Source organism: Antechinus flavipes, chromosome 2 (assembly GCF_016432865.1).
Source record: "Antechinus flavipes isolate AdamAnt ecotype Samford, QLD, Australia chromosome 2, AdamAnt_v2, whole genome shotgun sequence".
Classification (NCBI taxonomy): domain Eukaryota; kingdom Metazoa; phylum Chordata; class Mammalia; order Dasyuromorphia; family Dasyuridae; genus Antechinus; species Antechinus flavipes.
Genome location: NC_067399.1, coordinates 462,148,606 through 462,162,657, shown reverse-complemented (window position 1 = coordinate 462,162,657; position 14,052 = coordinate 462,148,606). Strand labels below are relative to the sequence as shown.

Below are 14,052 nucleotides of genomic sequence, written 5' to 3'. Positions count from 1 at the left end.
CCTTCCATTAGAGTTTAGGGTAAACCAGCTCAAATTGGAAAAATTAATCAGAGAAGTCTGGATAAAGATGCATCTTTCCATCCAAATTGCTAGAAGCTACTAAGTCTCATGGTCAAGCCACATTTTCAGCAGGAGGGGCTGAAGACTTTCATCCACCTCCTCATTAAATGTCCACCAATCAGGACTTGTCAAGGACATTCTCTTTAGAAAGGTATTTAAGGCTCTCGGGGGTCTCCATTGGGGATCTTTGGTTATTGAGAGAAACCAGTGATCATCAATTTATTGATTGCCAACTAGCCTGATTATAAGTTTATTCAGAAACTTATCTCTTGAGATTTTTCATCTTTTTCAATGTTTTGATGATGGTTCTTTTCTCCCTCTATACCACTTCATTTGGTCCCATCAGCTTCTATGGATTTAATTACCATTTCTGTATTGTTGATTCTCAAATCTACATTTTTCTTCCTTGGTCTTTCTCCTAAACCTCAATTTTGCATCATCCAGCTGCCTTTCAGACATCTCAAACTGAAGTCTCATAGACATCTTAAATTCAAATGTCCAAAATATTATCTTTCCCTCCAAGTCCAACTCCCTTTCTATCTTCCCTATTATAATTGAGGACAAAGCCATTCCACCAGTCCCTCCGACTTGTAACCTAGGAGTCATCCTAGATTCTTCACTATCTCTCCCTCCCTTTCCCCCAATTCCCTATATATCCCTATATGTCTCCTTCCCTCTTCTGACACTATCACCTTTCTAATGCAAACTCTTGTTGCCTCAGAGCTTGAATACTACAATAAGACTATTGAAGTTTCTGCTTGCCTTAAGTTTTTCCCCATTCCAATCCATTATCTATTCAACCACCACAATGATTTTTGTAAAATGCAAATGTGATTGTGTTTAAGCTTCTCTCCCAGCAAGCTCCAGTGGCTACTTCCAGAAGCAAATGCAAAATTCTTTATTTGGTATTCAGCACCCTTCTGAATACCCAGCTCCCTCCTACTGTTGCCCCTTTTTGCATCTTTCTCCCCTGCATATAGTTTTCAGTCCAGTGACACTGGCCTCCTGGTTGTTACATGAACTAGACATTCTATTTCTTGACTAAAAGCATTTTCTTTTGACTGCCCCTCATGTGGAATACTATGCCTCCTCTGTTTGATTATTAACCTCTCTGATTTCCTTTAAGTCCCAGCTCTTCAACCCTTCTTTATCTCTGTTAATTATTTCTTGTTCATCCCATATATAGTTTGTATATATTTGTTTACATAGTGGCTCTGCCTTATAGGTTGTAAATTCCTTGAGTAGTACTGTCTTTTGCCTCTTTTTATAACCCCTACTTTTAGTTCACTTAATAAACACTGAATAAATATTTATTGAATTAAATAGGCAGTAATGAATGGGATAATATAGAAAAAGAGATTTAATATTGGATGGAGGGCAGAAAGAATAGTAAAAGGGATAATCAAGATTACATAGAAGGTATACATAAAATAAAGATGGAATAACTTGGGAATAGAGATAAAATAATTTGTCCAACCATACAGCAGGTTCAAACCCAAATGTCTTTATTTTCAAATGATCATTTTTTACTTTTTGCATGTTGGGTTTGGCTTCTATTCAAGAAAAGTTGTCTATCTTGAACTGATGTTTTGTATGATTAAGGACTGTATTGTTAAATGAAAAATATTTTAATTTTTATAACTATGCATTATTCTTCTTTTACAAATAATGCTTATCTGTCTTATCTGCAACTATAGAACTTGGTAAATTATTTAAGTAGGAATACCAACCTGTTGATTTGTAAACATTGCAGCAGACTTTCATTACTGTCATCTAAGTAGTTATGCTTTGGGGTATTGTGTGCTTAAGTTCATCTATTTTCCCTCAGAAATGTAATTGTTGAAGAGATGGAGCATATAGTGGAAAGAGTACTGAACTTGGAAAAAGAAAATCAAGTCAATAAAAGCATCTCTTACTCATTTGAATCATGGAATAGTATGCTTAAAGTGAAAAAATACCAAATAGATCATGTCCAGCCTCCTGATTTTATAAAAAAGGAAACTGAGATAAAGACAGTTAATGAGTCTTTTCCAAGGTTACACAGGTGGTAAATGATAGAACCTGGATTCTTACACAGGTTTTCACCCTCCAAATCCTGTATTCTTTTAACTTTTAATTGTTCTATAGTTTACATTAAGCATATAGTAAGAGATAAGATCCTTTATCTCCAAAGAACCTAAATTAACTTAACAATGTTCTCTTTGCCATTTCATAGGATTTAGGATTGATAGGCATCTTAGAAATCATTTAGTCCAGAGAAATGAATCACCCTCATTTTATACATGATCACAGGTAGGTGGTGCTGTGGATAAAGTGCTGGACTTAGAATCTGGAAGTTCTTGAGTTCAAATGTGACTTCAGACATTTATTAACTATTATCCTGGGCAAGTCAATTGCCTCAGTTTCTTCAGCTGCAAAATGGACATAACAACTGTACCTACTTCACAAAGTTATTTAGCACAATGCTATAAAAATGCTTATTCTCTCCCTCTGCTTTATAAGTGAAGAAACTGAGTCTAAGAGACTGTTTGACTTAGCTAAGGTCACATGGATAGTAAAATAACAGAATAACAATTTACATTCCAGTTCCTCTGACTCTACCCCTAGTTCTCTATCCACTGTACTGTCCAAATCTGCCTTCTTTCCATTTGGGATGCTGCCAAACTCATGAGTTTTTGAAGTTGCAAGGGGACTCTGCTAAAGTTATTTTGGAATTCAAAGCTTTTCTGATGATATTGTCCACTCAGCTTAGATTTATAAAGCACTTCTCTTATTCTGGGTATGTTCGAGATGCAAGAGGAAATACAGAGAAAGGTTGATGAGACATGATCTCTATCCCGATAAGGGTATGTCCCAATAAACACAATGACAGTTAATGTAAGTATACATTAGAAAGCAATAAATAAATTTGAAGAGTAAAGTATTATAAAATCAGATGAGGAAAGATTGTACAACTATTGGTGATTTGCCTTCACTCATGTGATTACTGTTCTAGATTTTGGGTTGTAAGGTATGTACAAATAGTCACTGTCATAGAGAACTATTTAAAATTACATGTTAAAGAAACCTAGATTTCAATTAAGGACAAATCATAGAATTATGGAATATCAGAGCTAGAATGGGCCTTAGGTCACTTGGTCCAAAATTCTTTCTAAATTAACAAAATTGAGTCCCAGAGATGTAACTTGATTAATAATTACAAAGGTAAATTTTTTGAGGGAGAGGAGATGGGATGGGACAGGGGGCTAGATAGGTGATTTTCTTGATATAGGGAACTTCCAAAAAGAGACTCCTTTTTGCTATTGCACATTGGAGCCTGATTTTCTATGAAGAGAGATTTACCTGGTGCATTAAGATGTTAAGTGACTTGCCCAGTCATTCCACCAGTATGTATCAGAAGCAGGTTTTAGTCCAGGTATTTCTGATTTTAAGGATGGTTCTCTATGCATATTGCATTGCTCCTTATTCCTATTATGCTAACCACTCATTTATATAGCTCTTTAAGATTGGTCAATGCCTGACTCACCCATAACCTTGTGATCTAATTTATGTAAATATTCTCCCCTTTTGCAGAAAGAAAACAGGTTTTTTTGAGAATTTAAGTGATTTGACTGTGACTACATAATCTTCAAGGGTCTGAAATGGGATTTGAATCCTGATTTCATCATCAACAAGTATTATGTGTAATAGAGAAAAACTAGAAGAGTAGAGTGAAGCAAGAATGCCCTTATCACCACAGTTACGCAATATTATACTAGAAATGTTAGCTATATTAGTAAGAGAAGAAAAAAAAATTGAAGAAATTAGAATAGGTAATGAGGAAATAAAATTTTCATTCTTTGCTGATGATTTGATAATATGCTTAGAGAATCTACTAAAAAATTAGTTGATGTTTGCATTTTTGTTTTTATTCCCGGGTTATTTTTACCTTCTGAATCCAATTCTCCCTGTGTAACAAGAGAACTGTTTGGTTCTGCAAACATATATTGTATCTAGGATATACCACAACATATTTAACATATATAGGATTGCTTGCCATCTAGGGGAGAGGGTAGAGGGAAGGAGGGGAAAAATCAGAACAGAAGCGAGTGCAAGGGATAATGTTGTAAAAAAAATTACCCTGGCATGGGTTCTGTCAATAAAAAGTTATTATAAAATTAAAAAAAAATTAGTTGAAGTAGTTAACTTGCAAAGTTGCAAGATATAAATCCAAATAAATCATCAGCATTTCTATACATTACTAAGAAAGTCTAGTAGAAAGAGAAATTCTATTTAAAATATCTGTGTGTAGATAGCATGAAGTACTTGGGAATCTACCTGCCAAAACAAACCCAGGAATTTTATTAATATAATTACAAAACATTTTTTATAAAAAAACAGATTTAAACAGGTGGAAAAATATCAGTTGCTCATGAGTAGGCTGAGCCATTATAATTAAAATGACAATTCTATCTAAATTTCTTTATTAAATGCCATAGCAGTCAAACTACCAAAAAATTCTTTATAGAGTTAGAAAAAAATCATAAAGTTCATCTGGAAGAATAAAAAGGTCAAAAATATCAAGGGAATCAGTGAAAAAGGTGTGAAGGAAGGTGGCTCAGCTATACCATATTCATATCTCAAACTGAATGAAAAATGGGAATCACACTGGATTTAGTGGATCAGTGGAATAGATTAGGTAAATGATCATAGTGAGTTGTTTGATAAGCCCAAAAACCCCAGCTTTTGGAACAAGAACTCATTTGACAACTGGAAAACAGTATGGCAGAAACTAGATGTAAACCCAACATCACATACTATATACCATATACCAAGATAAGGTCAAAATAGATAAATGATTTAGACAAAAAGGATGATACCATTAGTGAATTAGGAGAGCAAAGAATCTTGTCAGATTTATGAAGAAAGGGAGAATTCATAACCAAATGAGAAATAAATTGAATAGTTTTGATTACATTAAACTAAAAAGGTTTTGTGTAAACAAAATCAGTGCAGTCAGAATAAGAAGGAAAACAAAAATGGGAAGAGAAGTGAATTTTATGACAAATTTCTTTGAAAAAGATTTTATATTTTGTCAGCATAGAGGGAACTGTGAAAATTTTATAAGAATACAAGTCATTCCCCAATTGATAAATGGTCAAAGGAAAAAATAGTAAATTTTTTTTCAGCAGAAAAAAAATCATATTAAAAAATGTCATAGTTATATGAAAAAATATTCTTAAATCACTATTGATTAGAGAAATGCAAATTAAAACAACTGAGTTCCCACTTCACACCTATTATATTTGTTAATACACTAGAAACGGAAAATGAGAAATGTTGAAGGGGGTGTGGGAAAATTGGGACACTGATGCGTTATTGGTGGAGGTGTAAATTAGTCCAACCATTTTAGAGAACAACACCCAAAGGATAATCTAATCAAACTAGTCATACCCTTTGATCTAATAATCCCATTACTATGAATTCCAAAGAGGTTTTTTTCGTTTTTTATTTTTAAATTAAAAAAAAATGTACAAAAATATTTATATCACACCTCTTTGAGATGGCAAAGACTTGGAAACTGATGGAATAACCATCAGTTGAGGAATGGCTAAACAAGTTGTAGTATATGATAGTAATGGAATATTGTACTATAAGAAATGACAACTAGGTTGATTTCTGAAAAGGCAGAAGAGACTTGAACTGATACAAAATGAAGTGAGTAGAACCAGGAGGACGTTGTACACAGTAACAGCAATATTGTATGATGATTGATTAATTGTGGCTTACTTAGCTGTTCTCAGCAATGCAGTGATCAGGACACTCTTAAGGACTCATGATGAAAAATGGTGTCCACATCTGGGAAGAGAATTGATGGAGTCTGAATATAGACCAAACTATGCTATCTTTTCATTTTATTTAAAAAAATTTTTTTAATCTTGATATCAAACCCCAATTCCACATTTATTGGCTTTCTGATTAGAGAAATGTCAGTTTCTTTACTTCTGGGGACCTCAGCTTCCTCACCTTTAAAAAAAGGTAATAATGCTTATAGAGTTATAAATAATTTTAATACTCCAAGAAAAATTATGGGTTATCTAGTTTCCAGCTTCTTAAAACTGTTATTCATGACCACATGGGAGGTCTTATAACTAAATGTGGGGGTTGATTTATGATGATTATGATTTACTATCAGTAAATGTTTGATTTATATACCCGTTTTCTACACCTGTATGTTTGGGGTCACATTAAAATTTTGAAGGAGAAAAGGAGTTATAAGTAGAAAAAAGTTTAAGAAGCTCTGATTCTAGCTCAGCTGATTATAGTGAGACTATGTAGGGCCAGAGAGATTGTTAAGTGATTTGGCTGAGATCAAAGATAAAATAGGGATAGAAGCAGCATTTGCACCCAAGACCTCTGACGCCATACCTACTGTAACATGGTACCATGATATCTATAATACTCCCTCATTAAAAATTTGTGAGTCATGGTACAATGGAAAGAACAGTGTTTCTAAAGGAGGACTTGAGTTTAAATCCTGCCTTTGGCACTATATGTGTGACAGGGGCAAGTCACTTAACCTCTAGCTTCAGTTTCTTCACCTGTAAAATGAGGGATTGGACTATGCCATCTGAAGTTCCTTATTGCTCTGAATCCCATGATTCTATTAATTCAAGTACTCTGTAAATATGAATTATTATTACTTATTGCTATTATCATTTCTTAACTCTGGGTATACTTTTGTTGTATATGCTCTGACTATTCCTAACATTCCCTTTTCTTTTTTTGGAAGGGTCAGATGACTTGTCTGCAAAACTCTGGGATGTGAGCACAGGACAGTGTATATATGGCATACAGACTCACACTTGTGCTGCTGTGAAGTTTGATGAACAGAAACTTGTAACAGGATCCTTTGATAACACAGTAGCCTGTTGGGAATGGAGTTCAGGAGCCCGAACCCAACACTTCCGAGGACACACAGGTGCAGGTATGGTTTTTTAAATCCATGTCTTTGTCTGGGTGCCAAGAAAGATAATTTCCTTTTTATATATGCCATTCTTCTTCCATGGTAGTTATAGGACATTTCCCTTTATTTGTACTGTTAATACTTTCCCTGCCCATAGTATGGAGGTGGGGAGGAAAGGCTGATCTAAATTAATATGTTGATTTTCTTTAAACTTTGGGAAATGAGATTTTACAATGAGGGATTAAAACTCTCTGCTGGACTACATAGAATTCAAGCCAAAATGAGCCATTCTGTTTCAACCCCTATCATTTTACAGATGAGGAAACAATACCAAGGGAGGTTTAGTGGCTTGTCCAACATCACCAGTTAAATTATTCCACCATTCTCTATTGTCCTTTTGTAGTGCCTTGTACTGCCCTATATAACTAACTTAATTTTTACTCCTTATACATATTGGGAATATATTTTACTGTGGTTCATCTACAGACTATTTGCTCATTGCTTAAAAATCTTAGTGGATAGAATCCCTTTTCATAGATTTTCAAGTAGTAGTTTTAAAAATCCTTTACATTTTTATAGCTCTTTAAAATTACAAATGATTTATTTGTGAATTATCTCATTTTATTCAATAAAAATTAAGTATCAACTGAATACAGAAGACTGTGTCAGACATTGGGGGAGTCATGGTCAAATTTAAATAAGACCTTGATTCTACCTCAATGGAATTTAGAGCGGGACTAAGGCATAGATATATATCTAATAGACAGTATACATGATAAATGTATGAAAGAATTGTGGGACAGAGTGCAGTGTAATATCTGTGGGAGAATATTACTGGTTTGTAGGCAAGGAAGACTTCTTGGAGGAAGTTGTATTTTACTTGAGCTAGGGAAAGAAAGAGTAGAATTTCAGAAGTTAGAGGGAAGAAAGACATTTCAGAGAAGATTATGGTCAAAAGCACTGAAAGAAAAGGGTAGGAAATATTCAGGATACCAGTGTTCAACTGGACTAAATCATAGAAAACGAGGGAAGAAAAATAGAAGATAAAGTTGGAAAAGTTGTATCAAACTGTGAAGAATCTTTGGGTATTGGTCAAAAAAATTTGAAGATTTTTGAGTAGAAATGTATGTAATCAGAATTATGCATAAAAAGTAACATTCTGGCAAAAATTTTATAGATGGATCAGTTGATCCTCACAACCATACTGTGCAATTGGCAGATTAGATATTATTCCCATTTCACAGCTCAGGAGAGATGGTTTTTATCTTAGGGCGTGAGTCAAGTAGTATCAAAACCAGTGCTAGAGGCCAATCTTTCTAACCCATTATATATTTGCCATAAATTTTCCCTCATCCAAATCTTTATCTCCAAATTAGAGAAATCTAGCACTTCTAACATGTATCACTTTTTTGGTGGAGTTTTCTTTGTAGGTTATTTTATCTTTAGCAGTTTGACATGGTTTCTAAATTCTTCTTTACAGCTCAAGGTCTTTGAATCTCTTATTAAGCATTTCAAATAATCTCCTAGAGATGGGAATTAAGAATCAGATCTATTCGGTTCCCTACATTCTTTAAAAAAAAAAAAAAAAACTATCATTTGACTGTAATTTCAAATTCAAGGCTCTGTTTCTTGGCGTCTTTGGGATTTTGTCCAAAAACTTGAATTGATCTAGTAGATTATTCTTCTCTCCATATAATCTTTAAGTATTAACATCTTACTCATCCTCAAGATGAAGTTCAAATATCATTTCTTCTATGAATTTTTCCTTTATTTCTCCAGCTGTTATTGGTTTCCTTACCTGATTTCATCACATTTTATATTTCTTTTATTCTAATAATTGAAGCTTTGGGTTTTTTTTAGCCTTTTAAAGTTTACAAAGTATTTTTCCGTACAACTCTGTAAAATAGTAAGTGTTACTCTCTTTTTACATGTAGGGCATATAGGCTCTAAAGAGAGGAAGTAGTTTACTCAGTTACACAGGTAATGTACCAATATATGGACTTGAATCCATGTTCTGACTTCAAGACCATTACTCTTTCTGCTATGACACATTGACCTAAATACGGCTTTTTGCAGACATACTTTATTTTTTCTTCTACATTTTTAGTAAAAATCCAGGAAAATAGAGACATTATCTTACTTATCTTTATATTTCCCTTAATGACTCTCACAATGGCCTACATTTATAGGCTGTTTATGATATTTGTTGAATGAATTAAACTTGTTTCATTTTTGAGGTATAGCTTGATCCTGATTAGTACAAATAATGAATTCCCTGAAGTGGTTATATATGTTCAAATTCTCACTATTCAGAATTATAACTAGAAATAAGGTAATTGGTTTCACCCCAGTGAAAACATGAAGTATGAATTTGAATAATGTGATCTCCATATTTTCTCCGTTTTCCCCAATTCATTTTTTTTCACAACCATATACTGTTAAAATTGATTGGGGGAGGGGTTCTTTCTTGATTTTTTTCCCCACTAAGTCTTTATTCAGGTGACAAATACTCTTCTGTATGTGGCTAAATGCAGTTTTCTTTGCATATGACAGATTATCTAGTGCTTGTGCAAGGCACTTTTTTCCTTTTTTCCTTTCTTCCTCTTTCTCTCTTTTTCTTTTTCTCTCTTTCTCTCTTTTTTTGCTTGTAGGTAGTAGTAAGGAGAAAATACTGGCATTTCTGCTATTTGGATTCCCATATCACTTTTAGGTCATGAATGACTAAAAAGAGAGGTGTTAATTGATATTTGTTAACCTGGCCTTATTGTTAACAAGCCTCAATTCTAAAAGAGGTTTGAATAGCTGGATTTTCTTCATAATTTCTAGTTGAGTAGAGCATTATAGTAACAAGAGTAGTAGCACTATATAAAACTAAGCTATGAGGAGCTTTTGGAAATTTTCATAATTTTGCAGTTCTGGAAAAATATACTTATTACCTATGAGTCATGAAGGTCCCCTTTTCTTAGCAAGAAAAAGAGATATGAATGTGACAATGGAGGGTGCTTTATCTTTGTATATGTGGGGGTTTCTATTTTTTGTTTTTAGTGTTCAGCGTGGACTACAATGATGAGCTTGATCTCTTGGTGAGTGGTTCTGCGGACTTCACTGTGAAAGTATGGGCCTTATCAACGGGGACATGCCTAAACACACTCACGGGACATACTGAGTGGGTAACCAAGGTAGGAGAGCTGTTGAGTCAAATCTCAAATTACTAGTTGTCTGTTGAAACATTGTGGTATTTTATCCTTGTTTTGCAGCTTTTAAGACTTGTGAGAAGTGGTATGGGGCAGGGCAGCTAAACAAGAACTGACTGGATTCTGGGTTTGAGTCTGCTGTGACTAAATGTGTCTTTTCACTTCCTGGGGCCTTAGTTTCCTCATCTGCAAAATGCAAAGGTTGAATTAGATGCTTTTAAAGATCCTTAAAGCCAGAAACAAAAATCTATACCATGGCTTGTAAGTTGACAAAATCTACCCAGGCATTTGGTTAATCCTTTGTCTTCCTTTATTCTTTTGTTTCCTTGGAAGCAGGTGATCAGTGACTGTTTTGTTTTTGCCTTCATATTCATTTAACAGATTTTCATAGAATAGTTAAATAATCACAATTTCTGGCCTTAATTTGTGGATGGCTTGGCAGAGATGTCAGAATTTGACAGCTGCATATAACCTTGCATCTAGAGGACGCTGGGATTTAGTAACATCACATCCCTTCTCTAGGTACCAGATTGCCAGTAATGTAGATGATTATGATGGAGCTTGTCCCATGGTAATATTTTCCTTAGTGGATAAGATTGATTTTATACCTCAGGCATACTTTTTAAGTACTGAAAGCATCTCTGAAACTCATGTTAAATTTCAAAGTGAGGAGTTTATATTGTTAGGTCTAGCTTTTGTTTTCTCATCAGTAAACTAGGGAGTTTGGCCTAGGTTTTCTCTGAGGCTCCTTTCTGCTCCAAATCTTTTGGTTTTATGATCGTGACTGAAGCCATTGGAGAAGAGGACAATGAAGTGTCATCATCCTGCTAAATAAATACCTGGAATCATCTAGTTGTGAATGAAAAAATGTAATTAGTTGGCACAAGGCACACAGTTTAGGTTACAGTAATTTGGCATAATATACCACATGACTTCAGACCTTACCCTTTTATAAAAACTTCATATTTGCAGGTGGTTTTACAGAAGTGCAAGGTCAAGTCTCTGTTGCACAGCCCTGGAGATCACATTCTCCTTAGTGCAGACAAGTATGAAATCAAGGTGAGTGACTTTTGCTTTCTATCTTTTAGTTTTCCCTGTTAGATGAAATTGGGCAAATTTAGCAAGATTAAAATTATCATAGTAGGTACTACCTGAAGCACAACTTTTAGATAACTAATTTGAATCCTCATCGAGTTCTGCGTGATTAGAGAACCAGTTTTAGCTTCCAAGTTCCCAGATCTAAATACATGTACCTTAGACAAGCATGGTTCACTTACATTTCATTGCTTACATCCTATCACCATCCCTAGTTGTCCTTGCTGTTATTAAAATGCCTCACTAACTTCACTAATTTCTTATTTTTAATGATTAGAAAGGAACAGGGAGCTTAAACTATCTTTTATGGTTATAGAACCATTATTTTAAAGCTATTAATGAAGTGCAGTTTTGTACTTTCTCATTTTGTGGGGCCTTACATTTCTCATAGCTCCCACCTGCAAACATCACTGACAAAGCAATAAAGCAGGAGCTGAGAAATTTTAAAACTTGACAGTACAGGCTAAGTATTAGTGCCAATTAAGGTAAAGAAAGCATTGTTCTAATATTCAAAAGTTTCCTTAATAAATAATGACTAGTGATAAGACTTAGTGTCCTCTCGGCTGAGAGTATAAAGTATTCTGTTTCTAAATTGAAAATGAATCTTAGACCAAGATATTTCATAAAGACCATTGTTGTTAGGAAAAAAAATTTTTTGAATGTGTTTTTCCTGCTTCAGGCTAGACTTGGCACTTTGACAAATTGCACTGAATTTTTCCTTCCCTAGCTTATTCCTGCTTCCTGCCAACATCCATCTTCCTCATCTTAGTGGACTAAACTAACCTGAATGTAATAAACACAGACCAACACTAGCTTGCTTTGTAAACAAGGTTGTTTTTCCCTCCCACACTGCCCCTTCTCCCGCTGCCCCCCATCAAGTTGATAGGAGCTAGCATTCTTATGATTGTTTCTTCATCTGTAGATTTGGCCAATTGGAAGAGAAATCAACTGCAAATGCTTAAAAACATTGTCTGTGTCTGAGGATCGAAGTATCTGTTTGCAGCCCAGACTCCATTTTGATGGCAAATACATTGTATGTAGTTCAGCCCTAGGACTTTATCAGTGGGATTTTGCCAGCTATGATATTCTCAGGTAGTGTTTTCTGTTTGAATCAAATTAATTTAAATCATTATAAGTTTGTATAACTGAAAACAAAAGGGGGGTATAAATGCTTATATGTGCTGTTCATTTATATGCTTTTTATGAATCCAGCGAGAAACCTTTTCTTTATTATAATGGACAGAACCCTGAATTGTGAGTGAAATTGGTCCAGAATTCTAATTGATTAACTAGTTGGTCATTTCTCTGTGCACCACATTCCTCACCAGTTTCCTCATCTCTAAAATGAAGAAGTTGTGCTAAATGACTTCAAAGATTCTTTTTGGCTCTAAACCTATGATTCATAAAATAAGAGAATCTCAAAGGTTCCTTCTAGTTGTAATGATAATAACTTAAGCAAAATTATGCTCTTGTTTATCACTCTTAACTGTCCTCCCTACAGGGTTATCAAGACTCCAGAGTTAGCAAATTTGGCATTACTTGGCTTTGGAGACATCTTTGCCCTGTTGTTTGACAACCGATATCTATACATCATGGACTTAAGGACAGAGAACCTGATCAGCCGTTGGCCCCTGCCTGAATACAGGAAGTCAAAGAGGGGCTCAAGTTTCTTGGCAGGTGAAATGTCATGGCTGAATGGACTAGATGGGCAGAATGATATGGGTTTGGTTTTTGCCACCAGTATGCCTGACCACAGTATTCACTTGGTGTTATGGAAGGAACATGGCTGAAGATATGGACAACAGCTAAAATAAATGACTTTGGGTGCTGAGGTTGCTTGTCCTAATGCAGCCTCTGTGGGAGCCGATTTTGCATGAACCAAAGTTCACACCTAATGGTATCGTCATGCAGTGCACAATCATTTATTTTCCTGGGTGGGGAGTGATGGGGGGTGGGGTGAAAGGTGGGGGGAAAGGGATTATTTTATTGACATAATGCAACGCAGCATGCTAACAGTCTACACCATTGAAACTCATTTGTACTTAGTTATGCTTGTCATTATAAAAGAACAAATTTTGGGCCTATCTTTCTTGACTGGAGTATTGGTTTTAAAGTAAAGCAAGTTAAATGGTTTACAGATGTACTAATAATTGATGAAATCCCAGTGGGTGATTAAAGATTTTTTGCCCTGGTCTTTTTTTTTTTTTTTTTTTCCCTGCTTTAAGGTAGAAGGCAGATATATTTTGGAACTCATAAACCATTAAAGCTAGAAGGTATCTATCTGATATTCTAATATAGACCCAGAGAAAAGAAAGGATGTGCTCCATACTGTTCACAAAGCTTCACTCTTATGGAGCTTGTATTTTATAGGAGCCATAGTTAGAAAGACCACTAATTCCTGTGATTTCCATGAAGTCTACAGATGTTATCAGTTTCCATGATAATTTGTCATTCTTTGTTAAAATTAATTCATGAGAGATAGATCAGCCAGAGACATTTTAACATATAAGAAATATTTAGGAAATGTTGGGAGAGAAAAAAAATGACCAATTATTTTTGATTGGTGCCAGCTTTTAAAATCTACCCTCTCATTCACCCCATTATTTTAACAAACATAGCTCACTATGTGCATTACATTATTCTAAGTTTTGGGAAGGATAAACAAGTAAGGTTCTCATCATCATAGAACCTAATAGTGGGAGTCAGATATGCACACAGATAAAGATAATTTAGAATGTGGTAAGTATATAATAAAGA

At 34.6% G+C, this 14,052-nt stretch overlaps 1 protein-coding gene across 2 annotated transcripts in view; it reads left to right on the top strand.

Moving 5' to 3' along the window:
* Window positions 1-13,488, top strand: part of FBXW2 (F-box and WD repeat domain containing 2) — a 31,836-nt gene extending 18,348 nt beyond the window's left edge. For both annotated transcript variants that reach the window (XM_051979534.1, XM_051979535.1), the window contains 5 exons: window positions 6,833-7,027; window positions 10,052-10,185; window positions 11,173-11,259; window positions 12,218-12,387; window positions 12,797-13,488. In XM_051979534.1, coding sequence (XP_051835494.1) covers window positions 6,833-7,027; window positions 10,052-10,185; window positions 11,173-11,259; window positions 12,218-12,387; window positions 12,797-13,085 — 875 coding nt within the window. In that variant the 3' untranslated portion in view covers window positions 13,086-13,488. The remainder of the gene's footprint in view (window positions 1-6,832; window positions 7,028-10,051; window positions 10,186-11,172; window positions 11,260-12,217; window positions 12,388-12,796) is intronic.
* Window positions 13,489-14,052: the final 564 nt, after the last annotated feature.